The 25,328-nt window shown below is 53.4% G+C and overlaps 1 protein-coding gene across 3 annotated transcripts in view; it reads right to left on the reverse strand.

The window, feature by feature from the left end:
- Positions 1-4,225: 4,225 nt before the first annotated feature.
- The window catches only part of SMOC1 (SPARC related modular calcium binding 1), a 156,547-nt gene continuing 135,444 nt past the window's right edge, over positions 4,226-25,328 (reverse strand). For 2 of the 3 annotated variants that reach the window (XM_060140291.1, XM_060140272.1), the window contains exons 8-12: positions 23,822-24,014; positions 23,184-23,266; positions 21,327-21,432; positions 11,452-11,696; positions 4,226-6,126 (exon numbers count right to left, since the gene is read on the reverse strand). In XM_060140291.1, coding sequence (XP_059996274.1) covers positions 6,110-6,126; positions 11,452-11,696; positions 21,327-21,432; positions 23,184-23,266; positions 23,822-24,014 — 644 coding nt within the window. In that variant the 3' untranslated portion in view covers positions 4,226-6,109. The remainder of the gene's footprint in view (positions 6,127-11,451; positions 11,697-21,326; positions 21,433-23,183; positions 23,267-23,821; positions 24,015-25,328) is intronic. The other variant, XM_060140281.1, reaches the window with a different exon arrangement.

Below are 25,328 nucleotides of genomic sequence, written 5' to 3' on the forward strand. Positions count from 1 at the left end.
TAAACCCACCATAATAGGACTTTGAGGGGGGAACATTTTCTACTTTCCCGGAATTGGTGATAAGGACCCAAAATGAAGAAAAAAGAGATGCAAAGTACCCCATATCATAAAGATCAACAGCTAGGGCCTGACACCCTCCCCAAAGAGGCCATGATACTTGAAATAGTTTTGTAACTAACCACCCTTCCCCATCCCATTCTATAAAAGAAGGTTGGGGGGAGAGAGCAGAAGGAGATAGACAAGAAACTCTGGGTGGCTTCCTCCCCTCCTTGAAGCTGGAAAATCAGGGAGGCTCTGAGAGAATTGTCCGTGGGGATTTAAGCTGGCTGCTGGCCTGACATCTCCTTTCCCAACTGGGCATCTGTGACGCAGCAGATTTGCTGATCAGTCCCCTCTACCTAGTGAAGCAGGGAGGGGAGAAGAGGGAGAGATGCAGAGCCGAGAGAGGAGCCATTGAGGGTCGACCTGCACCCCATCAACTGGTACAGGAAGGATGTGTAAGTATCCCACGGGTGAATGGACACCCCAGCAGGGAGCCAGGTGCAAGCCATAATTCAGGTACAAAACCCAAGGCAGGGTCCTCGGAGCAAAGTGGACACGGGGTATATTGCTGTAGGGAAGTGTGGAAAAGGTCAAGCCAGAGCTGGACTTCCCACATAAAGGCCCTGTGCAGTGGGGGGCCCTACCCAGACCCGGCGTGGGCTCCATACGAGGACCAGTATTTGAGCATCGCTACAGAGAGGGCAAGTAGCGCTAACCTGAGAAGCTGCTACAATGAATGGAGAGGACCACAACTGTTGTCTGTTAGGAGGCCTCCACGGTGTTCCTTTCCCTCTTCCCTACCCCATCATCTCAGGAGAGCTGCATCAGGATAAAGTGGAGGACGCATTGTCTCAGAGCCTGACCGAAGCCCCACTGCTCTCTCCTCCAAGCCAGTTAAGGACTGTGCCAGGGCAAGGAGGGGAGGAGTATCTAAATCAAGCTGGAGATTGAAGCTTTGTCATTGGCTGGAACTGAGCTTGTAAATACCTGAAGTAACCAGGAAGTTATGGGAACTGCCCAAGTTGTCCTAAGGGATCCCCTACACGGAGGAAGGAGGCTATGCAGAGGAGCACAGTGAAAGCTGTGACTGCAGAGGGAAAGTTTCCCATCTGTACCCCAGGGTACTGCTATTCCCCAACTGCTTTCACCCAGCGTCACTTGACGCCCCACCAAGTTCTCAAGCACTAGGGGCATGGCTAGTTACTCCAGGGCCTCAGTTACCTGAGACTTAGCTCCCAGGTGGGGTGGGGGGAGCTCACAGGAGGGAAGGTGCATTCACCCTCTGCTTTACCAACGACGGGGAGAACGGTAATTACCGTAAATGGGATAAATCTGTCAGAAATAATAGACGTAAAATGCACCATGTAGACTGTGAAAAGCAAGTCTTTTTATTCTTGGACAACGTAAAAATTGCAGATTTTTTCAATATGGAAAACACAAAGATAATCTACATTGTGATAGTCACCAGAACTGTTCACCAAATATTTCTAATTCTCCTTCTGGCCACTCACCAACTGCCTTTGAGCTAGATGGGACCATGCGACTTGCTGTAGTCATTGAGATGTGAACAAAGTGACGTCACTTCCAGATGGAAGCTTTAAGAACAAGGGTACAATTTAGCATGTTCCCCCGCCCCCTCCCGCTTTTTTTTTTTTTTTTTTTTTTTTTTGCCTCCGAGAGCATGGAGAATGGAGCCGCCCTCAACCTGGGTCCCTGATGAAGAGCAGCGCCCCCTGCTGACGTATGATGGATATGTTCCAGGAGGGAGAAGAATAGCTTTGTGATTTAAGGGTGCGGGGGATGTATGTTACTGCATCTCATCCTGGTCTCTCCTGATTCTTATGGGTAATTCACCAATGTGCCCATCATCCAGTGAAAACACCACATCCAAGTATTCAGTGCCCCTCCGCCACCAAGCGTGTGGATGAGCAAGGTTGCCCTGGTTGGGTGTGTCACACACAGGATGGTGCACCATTAGCTGTAGTACAAAGCTTTGCTACGAAGACCCCAGGCAAGAGGACCTTCACAGAGCAGCTGAGGGAAGAAGGGAAGCAATGCAGACAGTGGGAGGGATGAGGCTACACCGATGAGGTGTTGGCTGGGGTGACATAGAAGAGTATAAGGGATGAGCCAGACCTGTGTCACACACCTAGCACAGGCATTCATTGGCAGGCATATAACCAAGGTCATGACCCTTCCCTGTATTAATTCAGGAAAGTCACAGAAAGGAGAGTCGTGATCCAGGCCATAGGAATGAGGGCTTGAGTTGGTGGTACTGCATGAAAAAGGTCAAGTTTTACCTGTCACCCCTTGTACAAGTAAAAAAAAAAAAAGTCAAATGCCACAGACCAGAAGATCAGGTTGCCGGGAAGCTCCTCAGCCTCCTTCGTGGGCACACTTGTGGCCCTGTGGGTCATTCAGGAACTTGGGAGTAAATGGCCGGATGAGCAGGCTGGCTCTCTCTCTGGGTTTTTTCTACAAGGGCTCTGGTGCTGCCAGCTTCCCATCCCACCCAGATCCCCTGGGGAACCAGGGGTGAGTACCAGCCTGGAAGCCCCTCCTCTCATGGCATCTGAGGGGCCCTGGCAAGATGCCTGGCCCCAGCAGCAGTCACCTCTCTCTTTTTTTTTTTTTTTTTCTTTCTTTCTGGTCGTGCTGTGCGGCATTTGGGATCTTAGTTCCCTGACCAGGGGTCAAACCTGCGCCTCCTGCATTGGAACTGCAGAGTCTTAACCACTGGACCGCCAGGGAAGTCCCAAGTCATCTCTTGACAACGTCCCCAGTCTTCCCCTCCCCACAGAGGCCAAGCATGGCTCAGGAGACTTTTGGTGAAGGAAGAAACAGGATGGACCTACCGTTCACTTCTCCTTGACCGCTACTGGGAATCCCCCTCCTGTCTCTGGAGAAAGCAGAGGAAGGCTGAGCGGGGCTGCAGGCTGGCTCTGCCCCCTTCCCACATCAGCCTGGATCTCTCTGCTGGAGGCTAGGTTAACCCCAAGTCTCCCAATGAGGTCCTGCATGGGCAAATACCTCCCTTATTTCTCTTCCCCAAATCCCTGAAGCCCATGAGAGACCTCTACGAATTAGTGGTTTTTAATAAGACTCTAAACTATGCAGAGAAAAAAGTGTACTCACAGCTGAATGCAGCCACCCGGGGTTAAGGAGGGAGAAGGCTGTTGTTCTAGCCCCTCCAGGAAGGCATCTGGGCAGTGGGCAGAGCTCCAGGCCTGGAGACGAAGATCTTAGGGTGACACCCAGCTCTGCCTTTCCCAGCTGGGTGTAACCCAGCAACTCACCGAGCTCCCAAGTCTGCGTCCACACCCGTGAAATGGGATTGATGACGCCAGTAGCACTGGGCTGGGGTGAGTATTAAGTATTTCAGGGCCCGTGGACAGAGCAGCTCAGTGTCAGCACTAGAGAAGGGGGACCTATATGACCCCATTCAAAGGCTGACATCCTTTCCCGGGAAAAAGCTGAAGGAGGCTAGGGGAGAATTTCTCAGGGGTGTTATCTTCTGTTCACCTGCAAAGGACAAGGGAACAGAGGTGACAAGAAGAGACTGGTGAGGAAGCCACATCCGGGGACAGCTGCGTGTGGGCAGGGGTGGGATACAAAGGGAAAAGACGCCCCATAACACCAGACACAATCTAGAGCCTCGTCTCTGCTGCGATGTCCACGCTGAAGGCCTCCAGCAATGCCAGGCAGGCCAGCAGCCTCGACCTGAATATGTGACCTGAACATGTGCCCCACAGAAGTGGGGCACGGACGGTGTGACCCTCATTGGGGGCCTGCTCCCTGTCTACGGCTGCTTTCCAGCCCGGGGTCTTGTGATAAGGATGATGGCCACAACGCCCACTCCCACCAGCCTGAAGCCACAGAATGGGCTACCCCCAGCCCTGCCCCAAAAGCACCACCACCAACAACCCCTACCTTCCTTGTGAGGGCAAGAGGGAGAATTACAAAGAGGGCACCAACACTGCAGGTGAGGGCCCAGGGCATCGACGTCCTGACCGCAAAATGTGGCGCCACCTATCGGCCACTTCTGGGTTCCTTTCCCATCTAGCACCTCAGACTTCCCAAGGTCAGAGTGGAGGGCACCCGGGCCACAGAAAACAACTAGCCTTTTAAGGAAATGAAACCTTTCCATCAGAGGAAGCCACCCAAAGAAAGAGGCAACAGCCACCAAGATTGACTCATTTTTATTTTTTATAAAACAAGCTACAAATAGTCTCCCTCCCTCCTCACAAAGGAAAACCACAGAACACAGCCTCCACATATGTGTGAGAGAGAAGATGCCCAGGGGAGAGTCTGATTTTCTACAAGGAGGTGCTTCCTCCTGGCCAGAGTAGGGGACTGGGGTCTCCTGGAAAGTCCATCCGGTTCCAGCACGCTGAGCTTTCTGGTCCAAACTAATGGGCTAGGGCTCCCCTTCCACCTTACCGTGCTGGGATGGGGCCTCCAATCGCCCTAACACAACCTCTGGGACTTTCACCCAGACAGCAAGAACCTTCTCCAGTCAGAGGATGGGATACCGGGATGGGGTACGAGATGCAGGAGATGTGGCCAGATTTCCAAAAGCAATCCATAGGGGCACAAGTCCTGGGCTACTACCCAGCCTCCCTCACTGCTGCCACGCCTGCTCATGGAAGGGGTGCTAAGTGCCACGTGTTGCTCTTTGATGACTGTCAGATAGGCATGGTCACCCGGGCAGAAGAAGCTGGCATCTGACCCGAAGGCTGCCCAGCACATTGGATTCCACACAGTAAAATGTCTGTGGAAAGCTAGGCCTGGATTTCCCCATAGCTGGGTTATTATCTCTGCACTTCTAGGCGAGGGCAGAAGTGGGAGGCCCGAGATGAGCTCTGCTCTGGAATTGGCCTCAAGCCTGGAAGCCTTTAAGAGCATTTAAGGGAACAGGAAGAACCTCAGTACTGAGTTTTGGGAAAAAAAGGCTGAGTTTCCAACAAGGTGACCAACACAACTCTTCCCTCAGGCTTATGATGACCAGAGGATGGCAAGGGGAGATAGAGGAGAGTGAAAGTAAAAGCCTAGTCTGACCTTGGCCCTGGGAGCCGTCTCGGGAAGCCTCATTCGTGGGTTTGCAGGAGGTGAGAAGCCTCCTGTGGGGACTGCACTCACCAGGGCAGGCCTTCTGTCCTCTTCCCTCCGCTGCTCAGGTACTAAACAGCTACTAAATAAAAGGCCCCTCTGTGTATCTTTTCCTTCTTTGGCTCCCTTCTCATGCTTTACGTGGAGGAGATGCTAAACATGGGTGGAAATGTTTCAACTGACCCTAACGCAAATCCCTGGAGGACAATTTGCTCAGTGGGCCACCAGGACACTGTGTACCCACGGGGTCAGGGCCACCTGGGGATCCGGATGGCAGGAACACATGGGCACGGGAGCCCTCCCTTCAGGGGCCCCTCACATTGTCCCACACCCAGCCTCCCTTGAGAGGGTCAACCGCCAAGTGACTTGCCAGCTCTGGCAGACACAGCAGGAGGCGGTGCCCTCCTCCCACTAGGAAAGAACTAATGGAGTCTGCGCTCTAACCACAGGGGTCGTTCTCCAAACAGAATCCAAGCGGGCTGGGGATGGAGTTCTGGGTTCCAGAAAGCTGGCCCGTGGGTCCAGAGGCCTCACAGCCCAGAGCAGGAACAGGGAGGGGAATAAACAGACAGCAGTGCCAATGGCTGTACAAAAGAACTATACAATTTACATATATATTTATATACAGTATATAAATCTCTTTCTTCTCAGTCCCAACAAGACCCTCACCCCCTCAGAACCCTAAACGTTGTCAGTAGCAGATCCCAAACCTTAACAATAAAAGAGAACGAACAGTCTTTCTTCCCTTTCCTTTTCCCACCGTGGTATTAGATATTGGTGTTTAAAAATGAAACCAAAAAGAAAACACACAAGGAAGAGTTATTAAAAGTGCAAACACGGTGGGCACCACTCATGTTACATGGGATGTGGCTGGGCTGTGGGCAGCGTCCAAGGTCAGGTGTCTGGTGATCCATCCTGCCTCCCTGGTCTCTCCACCTGCCCTTTGGTTTTCTGCTCCTTAGACGAGGCGTCCTACTGAGAAGGGAGGTATAAGTGAGACGTTAGGGTTGGGTTTACGAGCAATCCAGCTACACATGTCCATTTCCTCACCGGAGCAGGCTTTTCTACCTGCTGTTAAATACGGGGCTGCGTGGGACACAGGTAACCTGGACTTGCAGACAAGCCCATGTTTCACCAGCCCATCTTTGCCACCACGAGGCATCACAGTGGCAACAAAATGAGGCTGCCATTCCAGAGAACTAGGTTTTGCCCAGTAAACACAGTTGGGGGGCGTGCACTCTGTACAAACCATCCTACTCCCAGATGCCAGCCTTTCAACCTGGGGCTGGGGCGGAAGTGGTAGGTGCTCGTTTATAGGTGGGAATGGTAGGATCCTTGTAGCACTCACTAATCTTTCTCTTGTGTCCTCAGCAAACAAATCGAACATGGGAGTCCAAGTAACTTGGCCAATCCCAACACTCCACTGCACTACCGAAGCTGCATCAGGGGGCCCATAGAAAGGACCCCAGAAAGAAGGCAACTTACTGAATGGGTTTTTGCCTGATCATTTTCCCTGGGGGAAGATGCCAAAACAGGAACTTAGGATGCTTGAGTGGCCTAGACCCAGAGAACTGGTAGGGCTTCTTCTATACCTGGGCCCCTGGCCCCTCTAGCGCCCAGAATGAAGAGGGCACTTGGGGAAGAGCCAGAGATTGTGTGGCCAGGCTTCCTGTTCTACCCGGGTATACCCCTTGTTAGCCAACACCTTTAAACACAGTCCTTCTTCCCTAAGGCCAGGGCCCCCTCATTAGCTGAGAGGGGCTTTAGTGCTGATGGACATTTGCATAACCTTCTTGGGTCCTGGCTCTCCCAGTCGCAGAAGGTCAGGTGGAAGGAATCTTAGCCATCATCTGGTCCAGCCCCTTCACTTAACAAATCCAGAAACTGATGCTCAGAGCAGCTGAGGAGCTTAACGGAGGTCCAAGGCTTGTTCTGCGAACACCCACTGCCCCATAGGGTGCTGATCGGTTTGGGAGGCTCTGCAGGGCCCAGGTCTCCTAAGGGAGGAGCGGGGAGCTGCAAGGCAGGCACACCAAGAGCTGGGCCAGCTCCACGTGGGCCCTGGAGGCTGTGTGATTTTGTGCACGGCCCTTAACCCCTCTGGGGCAGACTGTGGAGCAGGAATTAGGACCACAGCTGCGCTGCTTCTGCTGTGCCTCTCACAGGGAGAATCAACTGAAGCCACGGAGAAAGGGCTTGGAGGAGTGTAACGTGCTGCGGGGATACACGCCCACCCTCAGCGCTTGGAGGAGTGTAACGTGCTGCGGGGATACACGCCCACCCTCAGCGCTTGGAGGAGTGTAATGTGCTGTGGGGATACACGCCCACCCTCAGCGCTTGGAGGAGTGTAACGTGCTGTGGGGATACACGCCCACCCTCAGCTCAACCGCCCCCAACTGACACTAACATTCCTTAAGCCCTGAGAAAAAAGACAGAACACAGGGTGGGGTGGGGTGAGGGGTAGATACTGGTATATCCAATGTCACGGATGAGAAAACAAACTTGGAAAGATAGAGGGACAAGCCGAAGGCAGGCGGGTGGGAGGTGAGCCAGGTTGCCAGGCCCTGAATCCCACCTTTCATCTGCTCCAGCCAGCAGCTGCTTCTCTCAGGGGTGACAGGATCTACACGTACAGAGGACCTCAGATAGTCCCGCCCACCAGGCTGAGACTCAGGAGAGAAAACACACAGCCAGCGGTAACCAGCTCTCACCCTGAAGGCTTACCGCACTAATCCCTTCACCAAAATATCGCTTCCTCCTCAGAGCAACTGTATATGGTTCTAATAAAACAATCAAATTATCCCCATTTTATGAGGATGAAACTGAGGCTTGGAGATGGCATAGCTTTTACGTGGTGAAGCAAACTCAGACCTGTCTGCTTCCAGAATCATGCTCTTAACTACCAAGGAAGGCAGGGGAGAGAAAAGGTCCGAGCCCGGAGCAGGTCCATCCTTGGGCAATTCATCGGGAGAGCTGGCAACTTTTTTCAATGGAAGAACTCGGCTCCAGCCTGCCTGCTTCACAGGGTGGTGACAGTAATCCTGATGATGGTGCTTTATATGCTGGGAAGGGCCAGTTAAGAAAGACCAGCCCTGAGAACACTGTGCAGAGAATTTAGCTCCCCAGTGAGCAATCCGGTTGGTAAAAATGCCTGTGTTCATGGGGCATTTCCCGAAAATTCAGTCCCTCACACCCAAAGCTACATTCACCCCCAAACTCTGTGTCTTCCCCACACCCGACTTCTGCCCCCAACTTGGTGTGCAAGCCCCTTTCAGCCCACCAGAGGGCGCTGCACAACACCAGATGACCAACATCTGCTCCATTCCCTACATACCATCTACCCAAGTGGCTTTTCTGCTGCTCCGCACAGGAGAGGGACCCTGCGAAGCTGCCGGCAGCCTGGGGATGCGTTACTCTACTACTCCTAATTTCTTTTGTGCATTCACCACTAACCACGTACTGAGCTAAGTTCTTCACAGGCACCAGCTTGTTAAACCACACCGAATCTGTGAGGCAGACGCTATCATCTCCATTTTGCAGATGAGGAAATTGAGGCTCAGAGAGTTTGGGTAGCTTGCTAAAGATTACAGAGCTAGTAAGTGTCAGGCCTGGATGCTTCCTTTGGGTTCTGTGCACCTGGTGCCCACAAAGCTTCAGAGGACAGCCGGGAGGCCTCCTTGAGCTCGGTGGACCCGAGGTCACCACACTCAGCCTCCCCTTGGCCGCTGTGTGCTGCACGGACCTGAACTACCAGCACAGGAAGGGGGCTGAGGGCAGAGGGGCTACAGAGCTCTGTGATTCCAACCCCACTGAGCCCAGAAGTGCTCCTGGGTGGGCCTGGGGTCTATACTAACACTGGGTAGTCTCTTTCCAATACTGACCCTCAGGCTGTGCTCTGAGAAATGGGCACAGATTCCAAATGCCAAAGCGTAATGTCACCATACAGGACAATCCCTCTCCTATCCCTTCATCATTTGACAAGGATCTACTGCACTGTTACTGGGCGCCGTGTACTCTGCCTGAGGTTAGAAATTGAGAAGGCACACCCACAGCTACAGGGGAGCTGCAGGGGAGAATCAGGAACGTGAACTGCAAATGCAGTGTGATAAGGCTTCTGACAGCGGCAATAATCTTACGGAGGAGAATAGTAATATTGAACTTCCACAGAGTTCCTTCAATGTCTCAGGCACTATGACAACTGCTTTGACTCACTGTCCCAGTGAATCAGCACAACAGCCCTATGAGGTGGATATTATGATTATTTCCATCTTCCCGATGAAAACACTGAAACCTGGGATGGCTGAGTAGTTTGTACTTGGGTGAAAGAACGAGTCTGTGGCCAAGGCAGGGTCCTGGGGACTCAGAGTCGTGGGAACACAGAGAGGCATCCTCATCAGACAGGGGTCACTCACCCAGGGCCACACGCCCCAGAACAAAGGCCAGAACCCAGTGATGGAGCGGGCAGGTCCCGAGACTGGGTACCTCAGGGTAACTCAGCCACTTTCCCAGCTACCTTTTGGGTTTACACTGTCAAACAAGGGTTAGAACGAGGAAAAGCCCTCATGTTTCCTCCAAGGCAATCTCAGCATTTCCCAAGCTTCCATTTCAAATAAGTCAGCACCACCCGAATTGGTATCTTCAGCCCAGACCTTTCACTGGCACTACAGACCCTCTAATTCTTTGGGTGCATCCAACTTGACACGTCCAAGCCATCCTCGTCACCTTCCCTGGCCCCCTGCACCCGCTCGGCTCTTCCTCCCACGTTGCCCAGCTCAGTGAATGGACCCACTGTCCAGTTGCCCAAACCAACCTTCATCCCTCTATGCGCTGCAGGTCTACCTAGTCACCTCTACCCATTACTCTGCATCCCCTGCGGGGTTTTTCATAACTCAGGCCTCCATCACCTCCTGTCTGGACAGCCACAGCCTCCTACTGGGGGCTCTGCCTTGCTTATCCCCAATCCATTTCCCACACTGCACCAGAATAATTTTTAAGCAAAACTGACGCTCTTGTTTCTCTGACTGAATCCCTTCAACAGCTTCCCCACTGCCCTTGTAGAGCTGAAACTCTCTCACCTTGCCTCCTACCCCTTCCCCTCCCCTTCCATCTTCAAACATGCAGCTCAGTCACACTGACCTCCTTCAGCTCCTCTAGAACTCTCCTCCCTCACCTCTGCAGCTTCACTCTTCATTTGCCTCGGCTCAGAACACCCTTCCCTCCCCTGATCTTTCTGCTTGGCCACCTCTTACTCATTGCTCAGGGATTGCTGTAGAGCAGGGGCAGAAAACTTATCTGTAAAGGACTAGCTGGTAAGTATTTTAGCGTTGGTGGTCATGTACAATATACAATAGTCTCGGTTGTATATGCTTCATTTTTGAAAATTACATCCCTTTAAAAATAGAAAAACCACTCAGCTCACAGGCTGTACAGAAACAGGCCGTGGACTAGATTGGGCCCATGGGCCACAGTTGGCTGACCCCTGGTCTAGGCATCACCTCCTTCCCAAAGTTTTCCAAGCCCTTCTGCCCCTGAGCTGATGGGGGTGCCCTACATAGGTTCCTACAATACTCTGCACTTGCTTCACTGTGACAGAGGTCATTAGGTGTCCACCAGAATTCACGCTCTCCTCCTCTTCTTGGGTTCCCAGCCTTCCTTACTGTGGGGTGTGGTCTAGTGACTGAGTTCAAGCCAGTGAAATAGGAGAGGTGATGTGTGTCACTTCCAGGACTGGCCCGTCAACCCCCCACCACAGGCACTGCTCCAGGCTTTATGCCATCTGGCTGGCTGGGAAGGGAGAAACCCCCAGGGTGACCCTGGATGCCACATAATAAAGATGGCAGAGTCATTCTCAGCCTGAATCTCAGTGACTGCACACGAAGCAATCCCCACTCCTATTCCTTCCCCTGCATACACCATACACACACACACACCCCTAGGACCTGGAATCGTGGTGAACTACTATATGGGCAAGATGAACTAATACTCACTGTGCTGAGCTGAGCCATTACATGTGTGGTTCTACTTGTCACCGCAGCCTGGCCTATCCTAATACACCCTCATAGCACTTACCACAAGGTATGTAAGTACTTCAGTATCTGTCTCCTCCATAGACTGTGGAAGGATAGGGACCTTATCCATCCATTCCTCCACTATATCAGGCGTCTAGCGTGAAGCATAACACACTCCCAGTAAGTAGCTGAATAAACATGCACCTGGGACCTCATCTACTGGGGGAGCCCTCGGCCCCCGGGCCTGGGCGGGGCAAGTCCTAGTGGGCCAGGAGCATAGGCGAGCACTCACCTTCTTTGCTGACACCCAGGCAGCCCTTCAGCTCGGCAAGTGAGATGACCTTGTCCTTGTTCAGGTCACAGTAGTCAGTGAAACGCCGGGCGCATTTCTTGGGCTTGGCTTTCTTCTTCACGTAGCGCTTGAAGGGCTTCATTTCCCTCTTGTTAATGTCGTCGCTGCTGTTGCTGTCCAGCTGGCTGAAGTACCAGTGCACCACTCGCTCCTCCAGGGTGTGGCTGGGGTCTGGCTCTGAGAACCTGGGCCACGGGCAGACACCCCCATCCCCAAGCACACCGCTCAGGGTCCTGCGGGAGCCACCAGCCCAGCCTCAGTTCCCTCCCACGTGCTCAGACGCCAGGGCTGCCGGCAGCCGGGCAGAAACGGCTTATCCGAGCCCAAGCCCTCCCAGCCCCCATGAGCCTGCAGCCGACTCAAGCCATCCTTTCCAACTTTGAGCCGCAAGACTGGACACTTCGTTCTTCGGGGCCCCCAGGTAGGTGAGCCCGCCACCCCCTCCGCCACAGCCAGCAACGTTCTCATACAAGACGGATGCTCCAGACATATCGGCTGGATATAATTCACCTGAGAAACCACAGGGATCCAAACTGTCCTTCTCCCAGCCTGGTGTTGCTGCCACACAAGCTGCCCGTTACACATGAACTTGGCATCCAAAGGAACGTGACTATGGGAAAGGGTGCTCAGAGCCTGCACCACCCACCCAGTGCCAGTCCAGGTCCTGGGAGGGCTTCCAAAGCAGGAGGCAGAGCCCCTGGCTTCAAACTGCTGTCTTCGCGAAACAGAGCCAAAAAGGTGAAACCGAGCAGCAACGGGTCAGTGTGAAGTTCCCGTGGGCCGTCCCTATCAGGTATCAAGTGCGGTAAGAATGGAGGAAAGAAGGCAATTGAGATGGACGCAAACAGAGGTTCTACAGCTGGCAAGTCCAGACCTACTAAGCGTGAGTCTGACCACATAGAGGTTTTAAGACAGGAGGCCCAGGGTGGACCCAGGAAGCCACATGTTAACTACAACCCCCAGGGGATTCTGCTAAGAAGCACTGGGCTACAGTAACCAAGAAAGCTTCCCGGTGTCGAGATGCACAGCGGTGACCGCATCTAACACAGCCCACGTATGCGTGGCGACCGTAACGTGACAAGAGCAATGCCTACACATGTAACGTACACAAGGCCCACCCATCAATTTCATTTACTCATGCCTCATCTCTTCCCAAAAAGGGGTGCTAGCTGAAACTTTTGAAGCCAATGATGCGTCTCTTCTAGAGGGGGTGACTGGGGTCTCTGGCCAGGAGAACAGAGTCACACGAGTCCCATGGTTCCTGCTGCCGGGGCTTGGCATGGAGTGAATGTGGTCAAGGCCCTTTTGTTTAAAGCCCTGGGTAACTTTCCCTTGGTTGGGGGACTAAGGCTGAGGTTGGGAGGTCCACACGTTCAAATACTTAGTCTGCAGGGCACTGGGACAGTCTACGTGACGACCATGGGTGAGAAGCATGGGCAGAGGGGCTCGCTGTCACACAGGGATCCTACACCAGGGATTCAGTGCCTGCCAGCACACTCTGAAGCTGTACCCGGCAAGAAAAATATTCAAGGCACTTCCCAGTGCCTTGGGGTTCTTCTCTAGGGTTTGCTGAGTTTTCCGGGAGGGAGGGGACCATCCCTGACACCATCGCTGTGAATGAGCCAGCAAACTCCCTCCGCTACCCCAACCCCCAAGTGGCCTCACCATTTAGGGAAGAAGATGTTTCATTACCAAAAAAACGCCAAGCATCCCTGTTGAATGCCCACTTCTAATTAAGTGGATTGCAGTCTTGGGCAGGTCCCCCTGGGCACCCTGGACCAATTCCAAGACAGCACAATTAGTGGATCTGCCAGCAGGACCTCATCTTGACAGGTCTGGCGCAGGGAGCACCTGGGGAAGGTGTGAGGGACCGTCTGCTTCTGGCCCTTGGGGAATCTGCTAGGTCTGTCATAGAAACCAGGCTTGGAAGGGCTTTCAAACAGGCATGGCTCAGACTGTTGTCTCTGCCAGTACATGGTTCTTTGGTGGTTTTAAGCTTCCTCTACTTTCACTGCAACATTCACTCTCGAGCCTGCAGGGTATACCAGGCGGGCCCCAGAAAATTCTCTATCAGGATGCTCGTGGAGCAGCAGGGAGGGTGGCCAGCTCCCTCGCAGGGCACCCTGCCTGCCCTCGCCTTCTCCTACACGCGAGGGAGGACCCAGCTGCGGGAGGAGAGCCGGGAGGGACCCAGGGGAGACACTCCAGCTATTCCCACCCAGGCTTTCTAAGGTGGCCAGGGGAGGGCCTTCCCCCTCGGCCCCTCCCGTGAGGGGGCCACGAGAACGCCCCCGCGAAGGCAGCTCTTCCTTTAACCTTTAGGCTCAGCATAGCGTAATGTCTACCTAGAGGCTGGAATAATAAAGCCTCACTTGCTGAGACGGGAAGGGATGAGGTCATCCCGCCTAGACGCCCAGCCAGGAGAGGCCTGCTGCCTCCAACTCGTGTTCCTGGGCTCCCGCCCGCCTGCCCAGTTCTCAGCGACTCTGTTGCTGGAGCTCCCCGCACCTTCCTTTGGGCTAGGCTGCAGCAAGAAGCAGCTCTTCTCCCGCGCTACAGCCTCTAAGTGTTTCCTCTTATGCCAGAGAGTGACTGTCATTTGGGGGCTGCTCCGTTTTTCCTCCCTTCCCTGCCTCCTTGTCTGGAGAACCGTGTTCCTGCCGTCCTCACTCCCAGCAGGAGCTCCCCAGCCCAGAGTGCCCATGCTTTCTGCCTGCTACCCCCCGTATGTCCCCCATACCCCGCAGCCGAGGACACGTCCCAGGAGACGTCCCCCAAGGGCACTGCAAGCAGTGCCTCTGCCTCCCTGTAGCACTTCCCCAACCGGCAGCCTGCCCTGTGGGCCTGCCTCTCCCCGCCCCCGTCCCCAGCTGGCGTAAGGCACTCTGCTTCTGAAATCCTTTGACTTCCAGAATCCCATGCTACCCCCTCCCCAAACATCAGAGCCAGGCTCCACATGTGTAGCTAGGCAGCGCTAGGGTCCTATTTGGAAGCCAAGGCTTTGTCTAGGCCAAGCGCCAAGTACATTTAAGGCAAGAATTTCTTAGCGAGGGTGCGGGGCAGTGGGGTGGGATCATGGACCCTCAGAAAACGTAAACAAAGCCATAGCCCCTCTCTCTAAAATGCACATGCGCCCAGAACTCTGCAGATTTTAGGGGTTTAATGGACTCCCTAAACCTCATCCAAGGTCACGGACTCAAGTTAAGAACCCTCATCTAGAGGGAAGGAGACTCCAGCCATGATCCCAGAAGAATAAGTCTGAACCTTCTGGAAGAAGATCGGGTGAGACAAAACACAGTAACTGGGAGGGGCTTGGGGGTGGTTTTCATGCTTCCAGCAAAGCATACGAGAAAAAAGAAAACTACTGAAGGCATCTGGCCCAAAACGCTGAAAATGAGGTTTTGGCTTCACAGCGGCCTCAAGTCCCCAAACTACCATGCTTCACGCAAGAACTAGTTACGCCTGACATCTATCAGGAGTCCTGATTTAGCCAAACCAGTGGTGGGCACGTGTGAAAGAAGACACGAGAAGCCTCTGTTAACTAAGGAGAAGCTAAGGTTTTCCCAGGGGCGTGCTGGATGGGGTGGGGCAAGAGAGCCTCCCTGAGTCTCCAGGAACCTCTCAAGCAGTCTGTGCTGGTGGAGTCCTTTCCATCACAGCTGGACTCCTCACAATTCACCCCTGACCTCAAAGCCACAGCCCACCGAGCCCTCCAGCTCTGACAGCTTTCTAGCAGGATCCTTTAAAAACACTGGCAACTTGCACTCCCAGTTCTAGGGTTACACGGGCATCAGACTCCCGGCCTCTCTCTCACATAGGCTCACAGAACTGGGATCAGAACCGCTGGAATTCAGAGCTGCTCATCAGGCCAGGGCTGGGGACCCTACGTTAGAGAGTGTGACGGTTCTTTAAGATCACTTAACGGCGATGCCCAGGTCCTTGCTACGGGCCTGCCTACAGACACAATTCCACTCCCATTAAAAGGGCTTATTGGGTGAGTAGAGGATCCAGGTTTCCTCGGATATGGTGTGGAGAGACACAGTGCAAGGCTGGCGTCAGCCCCGCCTCTGGGCTGTTTTGGTGGCCGTCCTGTTGCCTCCCGTCTCCAGGGATGAGGAAAACCACTAGAGCCAGGTCCCTCCCTGGACTGGCCGGGCCCCGCCGAGTCTTCTCCCAAATTAAGAGGCGGCAGGTGCCACCCTTCCCCCGCAGCCCTCTCGGGGTCGCTTCTGCAGCCTCAGCCCACCGGGCCGCGGCTGCAACGCACAGCTGGAGAGTCAGCCCCTTTTACCACAAGGACACTGGCGCTGGCCAAGATCTTGGGCCCAATTCCGCTGTCCCAAGCAGTTTTAAACAAGGTGAGGTGGGCTGGCCTGGAGGCACGGGCCAAGCCAAGCAGGCCAACGGAGCGCCATCTGGAGCGGGGTCCGGGCCCTGCCAGCTGTGCGGGTGGGTGGAGCTGGGAAACGCCAAGTCAGCCGCATTCCAGCCTCCTCCTTGTGAGAACATCAACAAGTCACCGCACTGGGCAGGAAGGAGGAAGCCTCAAGACCCACGGTCTCTCCTTGCAGGACCACGGGAGGGGCAGTGAGGCTCACGCGGCCCAGCCCAGCTCCTCTCAACGTTGACTTTTTCTAGGGTGGAGTGGAGAAAGGAGAGGGTTCCCCTGCGCTAGAAGGCTCTGCCAGCTAGGATCTCAGAACTCCCCCTTTGGGACTGATAAATGCTGATGGGGAGGCTGACGTAGCCAGTGGGGTGAGGGGCCGGGGGCGGAACTCTGCCTTCTGGAGCGGGAAGGACCAAGAGCATAATTCAGGGCTTCCCTGGTGGCGCAGTGGTTGAGAGTCCGCCTGCCGATGCAGGGGACGCGGGTTCGTGCCCCGGTCCGGGAGGATCCCACATGCCGCGGAGCGGCTGGGCCCCTGAGCCATGGCCGCTGGGCCTGCGCATCCGGAGCCTGTGCTCCGCAACGGGAGAGGCCAAAGCAGTGAGAGGCCCACGTACCGCAAAAAAAAAAAAAAAAAAAAAAAAAAAAGAGCATAATTCAATGATCTAGCAACCTTCACTGAGAACAGCTCTCATCTAATGATACCTGCAGGCCACCCCCTCCCAGGCACTAGCCACAGATGTTTCCATGGATACCCCATTCTACTTTGCCTATTTTTAGATTTGGGCAGCACTGCTTTCCCCCTAAATCAGGCTAGAAGACCAGAAAAGGAAGTAGATATCTCCCTCTTCCACTCCCTACATCCAGCAAGTCTTCAAATCCTATTGATTTCATTACTAAAGCTTCAGTAAATCATCCCATCTGCACAGCTTTAGTCCACATTCTCACCACCGCTCCCTCTGGTGTGGGCTGTAACCTTCCTGCCCATTTAGCTCCCCTCCCCCCGTCTGGCTTCCGTAGGAAGGCCCATCTAGTCACATGCCTCCCTGTGGCCCTCTCTGGCGCAAATCACAAGACCCAGCATGATCTGGGCTCTGCCCAGCTCTACAGCCTCGTCTCCCACCTGTCCACAGCCTGCCTCCCAAGCTTAAACCTTACTCCTCACAATTCCTTCCACAGACCCTACCTCGTTCGTACCTCGCTACCCCTAGGGTCCCTCTGCTGGGATACCCTTATTCCTGGTCCATCTAGGTCGTGGCATTTTCTCACTCGTAAGTGAAGATGTGGCTTAAATGTCACCTCCTGTGGAAAGCCTTCTCTCACATGCCCTCCCTCCCCTGAGTCCCGGCAGGACTTCATCTGCCTCTGTTGTCACATTGGCTTTACAGCGCACTCATGTGATTACATAGCTCTTCTCCCAGGAGCTCCTCCAGCCCGGAACCATGCCCTCATCGCTGTATGTCCCCAGAACCCAGCACAGAGCTTATGCCAGGGGTAAGATGTAAGAGTTTGTGCAAAGCTAAAATCTCCAAGCCTGACAGGTGGTGGTTTGGGGGGAAGACACCCTCTTTTCTGCTCAGCCCAAACATCCTCCCGGTCCCTTCTTCCCACTGTCCCCAAATGGGACTGTTTCCCGCTGGCCCCAGCTGGTGTCCAGCTTTCACTGCCACACCCTGAGAGGACGCAGGAGGGATCAGCTGTGGCTTCTTTGACCTTGCGCTTGCAACCTCAATTCTACCTGAATTCACAGCCAAGGCCCAAACCCAGGGACCCTGGATTCCATAATTCTCTTCGCCAGCCCTGCTCCAGATGTGCTGCCCTGTGCCTTGGCTCTCCCACTGTAGAAGGCTGCCTGACCAGGGGCTGTCCACAGGGTGCCCAAGTCCCTTGGTCCCAGCCAGTGCGCCGTAAGGCCCTGGTGACAAAGAAGCATTACAGTGAACTTCAGGGCTAGATCTGGCCTCATAATTAGTCTTGAAGTCGTTGCTGGAGCCTCTGACGTGTGCCAAGAAAAAGAGGCCTTATTGAGACATCCCTCTCTGTATCTAACAGGGATCCATCCATCTATCCACCCATCCTTCTGGCTATTTATTCATTTAACAAATATTTACTGAGCACCTACTGTGTGCCAGGCACTATCCTGAGTTCTAGGAATACAGCAGGGAAGAAGGCAGAAAACGCTCCTTCCCTCGTTGAGTTCAATTTTCATTGGGTAGCGGAGACAGATACAAATAAACAAACCAGCAAAACATCAGATAGGGATAAGCACTAGGCTGAGAATTAAAAAGCGCTGTTGTGGGCTTCCCTGGTGGCGCAGTGGTTGAGAGTCCGCCTGCCGACGCAAGGGACACGGGTTTGTGCCCTGGTCCTGGAAGATCCCACATGCCGTGGAGCGGCTGGGCCCGTGAGCCATGGCCGCTGAGCCTGCGCATCCAGAGCCTGTGCTCCGCAACGGGAGAGGCCGCAGCAGTGAGAGGCCTGCGTACCGCAAAAAAAAAAAAAAAAAAAAAAAAAGTGGTGTTGTGAAGAGGGTGACAGGGCTGCTCCTTTAGTTTGGATGGTCATTGAGAAGATGATATTTACATGGAGCAGTGGGGCCAGTCACGGGAGGATGGGAGACTCACATTCCAGGCCCAAGGAGCACCTGGCATGGAGGCCCTGGGGCAGGCAAGAGCTTGGCCTGTTTGAGGACCTGAGAAGGACCAGTGGCTGGGACATAATGACAGGAGGGAGCAGCATATGAGAGGAGGGTGAGCGCCAGCAAGACCATCCTGCACGGCCAGTTCGTGGTCAGAGTTCGGGCTCTTTGCTTTTTCAAAATATATTAGGGAGACCTGAGAGGGATTTAAACTCAGTAAAACCGGTAACCCTGGCCAGCCACCTCCCTGCATAACTGATTCTTTCTCCTTCTCTCTGCAGGCCCACTCCCACTTCCTTGATTTCTAAACTATTTCTTGATACATCTTGTCTGTCTTTTGATTACAAGTCTACCCGCCAGGTAACACAATTACCAAATGCAGTTCAAACCTTTCATTCTCATCAAAACCAAACATGGTCAGGCTCACATGAGCTTGAAATGAAAAACATGTTTAGGAAAGAACTTTTTTAAAAATTTCTCCCAACATTATATTATACCTAAAAGAGGTTTTTGGAAACCACAGCAACAAAAACTCCCTTCCCTAATGACACACTGGGATTAAAAGCATTTACGAACTTCTTAGTTTTTATTTTCTGTAAAAATGCCTTCAGCCTGCTATCTGAGGGTCAAGTGTCCATCCGAACTTGCCCTGGCAGCGGGCCCACCTGTGATTTTGGCCTCCCGGCCCAGGACCTAGCTGGGTTTGGTCCTTTCCCTGGCACTGAAGGCTGCCTGGATCCGAGGCCAGGCCGGGCTCAAGGGCTGCGCTCCCGCAGAAGCAAATGGGATGGAGGGTGAAGTCCTGTCTCCTTAGAACCCAAGTAGAAGCACCAGGCAGGCTCCCTGAGCAGTGCGTCAGATCCAGCAGCCCTGGGGATTTGTGGGTGGAAAGCACCCAGACCTGGAATTGTTAAGGCCATGCCCCTTTCTCGTTTCTTTTTTCCCTCTCTTCTAAAAACCATAAATAGCTCATACCCATTTCTGCATGAAACAACAGGTATGTTTTCACATTCCAAGCATAAATAACAAAAAGGCATATAATACTGAATATGCCTTTTCATAATTTCCTCTCCCTCTTCCTGGAGGTTCGGACACAGCCCTCTCGATTTTAGACTTCCAGTTGCTGAGCACCATGGGCTGCCTCTGGGCAGTTCTCATCTGCCGACCTGTCAGACCCTGTCTCCATCTTTTCAGACTTATCGCTGTGCTCCTCCCAGGGGAGGCCTGGACCCTTCCACAGGGTGAGCAAAACAGAGCAGGGCCAGAAACCAGCCTCAGAGCTCACAGGACCATGGGGGTTGCTGAGAGCAAGCTCCCTGGACAAGCAGTTTCCTAGAGTGGCAACCCACAAGGCGGCCACTGCACTCACTGTGATGTGACATAAAAGTGGGTTTTCAAGATTGCTGCCCTTGTCTGCCTTGGGACACAGAACCACTGACAGCTGTGTTGGGAGTCCTGGTGCCCACCCCAGATACACGCCCTGCTGTTGTGCTGATGCAGTCATGCTGGGGCCCTTCCACCAGCCTGGGGGCCTGGGCCTGTCTCATGGTGGCACTCCTTGCCCTCTGGGGAGATGCGGAGGGACTAGCGCTCCCTCCTTGGTGAGCCACGTAAGCTGAGAGTCAGGCTGCCCATCCCTGCCAAGCACATGGTACTTCCCGTTGCTAAGGAGCCAGAACTCTCCCTACGCCAGCCGTGCCTCCCGCTCTGGCTTCATAATGGGAAGCACATCTCACAGGCCCTTTGGGACCTGCATCCTCTGTGTCATCTACCACCACTGTCATCTCCTCCACCCCCTCCTCCATCCACCCCAGCTCAGCCATACTGAACTTCGGACGTGCACTTTCCTGGGGTCACAATGTTCTTTCCTTTTTCCTGGAATGGTTTCCCTTCTTTTACTAGCTGAGTCCTACCTATCCTTCAAAACTCAGTATCACCTCCTCCAGGAAGCCTTCTCCGACTCCTCCAGACTAAATTAGCAAACGCTTCTCTGTTCTTTCACCTCGGTTCTAGCACTTACCACACAGTTTGTATCTTTCTACAGCCTAGTATCCCCATTAGGCTGCATTCTTTGAAGGCAGAGACATGCCTCGCATCCTTGGATTCCCAATCCTTAGCCCAGTGCTTGGCGTGCCATGCACGTTCAATAGTTCTGAGCAGAGGACAGATGAATGCATGCGTGCTCCGATCAACTGACCCAATGGGTCCAAATTAGTGAGCGCCGGCGATGCTGGTCGCTGGGGAGCATGTACCTTTCGGCCTCGGGTCAGGACTGCCTCGGTCAGCATATCAGCTCCTGAACTAAGCTGGACTTGGCTCTGGCAGTGTCCAATCCCACTGCCCAGAGTCCCTTGGGATTCTCAGGAAGCCTAACTGGCATGCGGCTCCTGCCTTCTCAGAAAAGAAGAAAACCACCAAATGCTCTGGACTCCCTCCCTGCCATCCCTGTTCCCATCGTATGCCCATCCCCCTTCCTGCCATTCTGGACTCACTCCAATGCATCCATTTCTGAGACTGAAGCGCTGGAAGTCTCCAGACACTCCCGGACTTGCCTATAATCAGGTGACTACAAGCTAGAGAAAAGCAACTCCCAAAGACTAGAAAGGGGAGAGGGGCGGCGAGATTTTGGGTGGAAGGTGAGACAAAGTCACAGCTACGCGGTTTCAGGAAGAGGATCAACTTCCAGCTCTTGTTCTACCCACCCCTCCCCACTCTCCCAGGGACCCGCAGCATCTGAAAAGTCAGCGGCCCGGTGGTCCCACTGGGCCTGAGTCCCGCTCGCATTCTCACCTCCCACCTCCAGTGGGTGCTGCTGAGTTAATGGCCTGCACCATATCAGTGGTGAGAGCATCCAGCAGGCTGGTGATAAATTCCATTTTCTTCCCTTCTGGACAGCCTGAAAGACAAAGTGAGACTTGAAGGCAGATGCCAGGTAAATGATCAAGTAAACAGCTTCCCCAACTACCACTGTTTCCTCAACCTCTCCAAGTCCTTCCTGTCCAGCTAAATCCACTTTGGGAATTGTCCACAGCTCAGATGATTCTCGTAAACCTCCATAGTTCCTCTACCCACAGCCCGCAAGGGACCAATCGACCAAACAGATAATAATGCTCTCCATGTTCTTCCATTCCTCAAATCTTTTGCTGAGTATCAACTCAGGCACTATGCTAAATGTTAGGGATATTATACACACGGTTCTTCCCCTCGTAAAGTTCATAGTCTACTGGGGAACTCAAGCTAGTTCTGGTACAGGAGGATGGAGCGACTCTAGCAGCAAGGACCAGGTGCTGAAGGGGCACAAGGAATGCAGAGAACTCCAAGGTCAAAGTTGCCTCAAGTAGATCTACCTGTTTACCTATCCAAGAACCTCCTCCTTTTCTCACATCTCTCCTCAACCAGCTTAGATTATAATTATCAACCCTCCCTTATAAGTACTCTCAAACCCTTTGTCTCTCTATTCCGCACTGTGTGATTCCAGCAAAACCCCAAGCGTGGATGAACCTTCTCACCGATATGCCTTCTCCAAGTCTACACCCCCATAGCTGAATAGTGCTAGCGTAAACACCACCACGCAACTGGAGAGACGGTTTTCCTGCAAATTCATGACTACCGGCCCCAAATGGGCCCTCAACACTGCCTACGATCCTCCTCTCCGCAGCAAGTATTTCATTCTCTGCTCTCTGCAAATCCCCTAGGTCTCCGGTTAAATGCTACCTTCTCAGAGAAACCATAGATTCTTCCTGTCCTTCTCCCAGCACCTCACTCTTTCCCTTCAGAGTACCTGTCACCACCTTTTATCTCTGTTTGGATTCATTTATTTGTATACTGTCTCCCTCACTAGACAAGCTTCACTTCGGTTTTGATCATTAGACGAACCCAGCGCCTGGCACATAGGGGAATCTCAAGGGACATTTGTTGAAGAGATGGCTAGAAGGAGGGACCCTGGTCTCTACGACTCCATTCTCATGACAGAGTGACCTACAAACCTCACTTGGGAACCCCTAGACTTTCAGGAGCCTCTGTTTTCAGTCCTCCTTCGGAGTCCTGATTGGGAATAGTAGGCCCAGCTCCCACCAGCACTGACCTGCATCTGTGCTGATTAAGACTACAGTGTTCTGAGCCATCAATATTTAGTACTCTTATTGTAACTCACTGGTAGAGAACACTATAAGAGAAACCCAACCCAGCAGCCATTTAGAGGTGAGCCCTGCCTGTGAGCCTTGTGTCATACCCCAGTGACAGTTCTGGGCCACCAGGAATCATTGCCCCTCAGGACAGCCTTTCCCTGTGAGCTATCTTCTCTTTGCAGCCCTGGGGAAAAGGGTCCACAGCCCCCAGATCATTTTCCCAGTCACCCTTAGAGAAAGAACTGTAGAGCTTTTAAGGGTAGGATTTTAACCCAGTGACTACATTTTAAAGGTAAAAGCAAGGAGGAGAAACAGTGTGCTCAAGAGCACAGGACTAATTAGGAACACATCCCAGACTGGGTGCAGATCCCATGGCTCCTGTGACGCCCCTGCCCAGTGTCCCCGCTCCACCTTACAGATGGGGAAGCAGACCCAGAGGAGGGCACTGCTTCTGCATGATGAGGGGCTGGAGGAACAGGAAGAGGTGAAGGCACCAGCAAGGGGTAGTGTCGTCTCCCACCTGGCAGCTCCCTGTCCTTGAAGGGGTCGTCCACCTCCGCACTCTTGGCCCTGGCGTCGCTCTCACAACTGGGCATCACGTAGCTGAGAAGAGAGAGATGCAGGGGGTGAGGAGGGGCTGGAAACTGAGCTGATTTCAGCTCCTACTCCCAGCAATGATCTGTGTGGTCTCGAAGCCTAGATCTCCCAGAGCTGGCAGCAGAATATCTCCTGGACTGTCCAGCAGCTACAAGGCAATCCCAGCGTCAGTGTTCCCACAGAGACATGTTCAGGCATGTCATCTTAGTCAGTCTAGTAGAGCGCTGTTACCTTATGTCTGCACACAGGATCTTTTTGATCCATAGAACCTAGTGACTCAGGCAGGGCAATCACCTTCTCACTGGTGAACTGAGGTTCAGAGAGGTTACCTACTTTCCCAAGGTTGCCCAGCTAGGAAAGGCCAGACCTGTGACCAGAATCCAGGATACTGGGATCTCATCTGCCCACAAGCAGAGATGCTGCTCCCCTAGTGCCTCGACGCCCACCAGGCCAGGACAATAAAGCCAGGAGATGTGAGGTGACAGCGTAACAGGAAGCTGGCTCTCCTACCCAAGGCTTCACCTGAGGGGTGAGGGGCAGGACGGGCTCTGGGGGACTTACCGTGTGGAGGTCCCAGGCAGCGGACGCCCCGTGTCCACCAGCACACACCAGCAGTAGCCAGTGGATTGGTGGCACTGCACTGGCTTATAGAGCCCCCCGGGGGCACACTCGGGGATGACAATGCCCTCGCGGGGATTCTGCCGGGCCTCTTCCAGGGCGCTCTGTCTCTCCTGGTCACAAGAGTGAACTTTCTCTGCAAGAGAAGACACAGCCTGTGGTGATTCCCACTCCTGTGCCTTCCCTGCCAGGACCTGGCCTGGCCCTAGGGAACTGATGGCTGGCTGGTGAATCACCAAGGGGAGCTGTGTCTCCCACACCAGCCCTTAGTGAGGGGCTGGAGGCCCAGAACCTCCCTGCGGCCCCCTAGAGGCGGGGGCAGGAGCCTGGCTGCCCGTGCGAGCTGACAGCTGATGCAGGAACGCCCGTGTGTGTGGACACTCTCCCAAGCCCAGACGCAGCAGGACAGGGCCAGGCCACTGTCCTCAGGGCAGGGAGATGCTCTGGTGCTCGGCACCCAAGGGGAGCAGAAACAAGGCCCAAACCCACTCCCTTCCAGGCCTCCAGCAGGGCTGAACGGAGCTGAGCTGATTACACAACACTGCTTCCATCCAGTGCGAGAGAGAAACAGGCCCGCAGGAAGGTGTCTGTACTCAGCGGCCTCACGAACTATGTCAACGTCTCTGAACAGCCAAACCTGGTTTCTCCAGAGTCAGGCCCAGGCTGAGGCAGTGCACGGTGTCCTGTGCCAGGCCTGGGGGCCTCAGACCCACACGACCCCTGACCAGTCAACCTGCCTGACTTCCCTTTCTTGTTTTTTTGTTGATTCTGTGGGGATTTTTTTTTCTTTTTTCTTTTTAGCTATTAAAAATAAATAGCATTAAAATAAATAAATAAATAAATAAATAGCATTAGGTTCCTTTTCTTGTTATAAAGAAAAATTTGAAAAAACCCTAATTCCACCAAAGTTAAACACTACTTGCCCTGGACCTCTTCTTTTCCATGTACACATACATAAATACATATGCACACATCTACTGTTTTTTGTTTTTTTGGGGTTTTTTTTGGCGGTACGCGGGCCTCTCATTGTTGCGGCCTCTCCCGTTGCGGAGCACAGGCTCTGGACGTGCGGGCTCTGCGGCCGTGGCTCACGGGCCCAGCCGCTCCGCGGCATGTGGGATCTTCCCGGACTGGGACACGAACCCGCATCCCCTGCATCGGCAGGCGGACTCTCAACCACTGTGCCACCAGGGAAGCCCACTGGGGTTTTTTTAACAATAAAAGGGACCACATCATATACCTGTACTATCACTTTTTTGATCTACTTATTTATCTCTTTATTTATTTACTTTATTATCACTTTATTTCTTTCATGAACAATATTCCGCAACTTTCCCCTTGAAGAAGATGACAGGAATCGTCTTGGGTATCCCATGATATTTTCACAGTGTTTTACAAAAATACCATTCCGAGAGCCAGGAATTTGGTATCAGCAATGTAGAGATTCATC

Source organism: Lagenorhynchus albirostris, chromosome 1, assembly GCF_949774975.1.
Source record: "Lagenorhynchus albirostris chromosome 1, mLagAlb1.1, whole genome shotgun sequence".
Classification (NCBI taxonomy): domain Eukaryota; kingdom Metazoa; phylum Chordata; class Mammalia; order Artiodactyla; family Delphinidae; genus Lagenorhynchus; species Lagenorhynchus albirostris.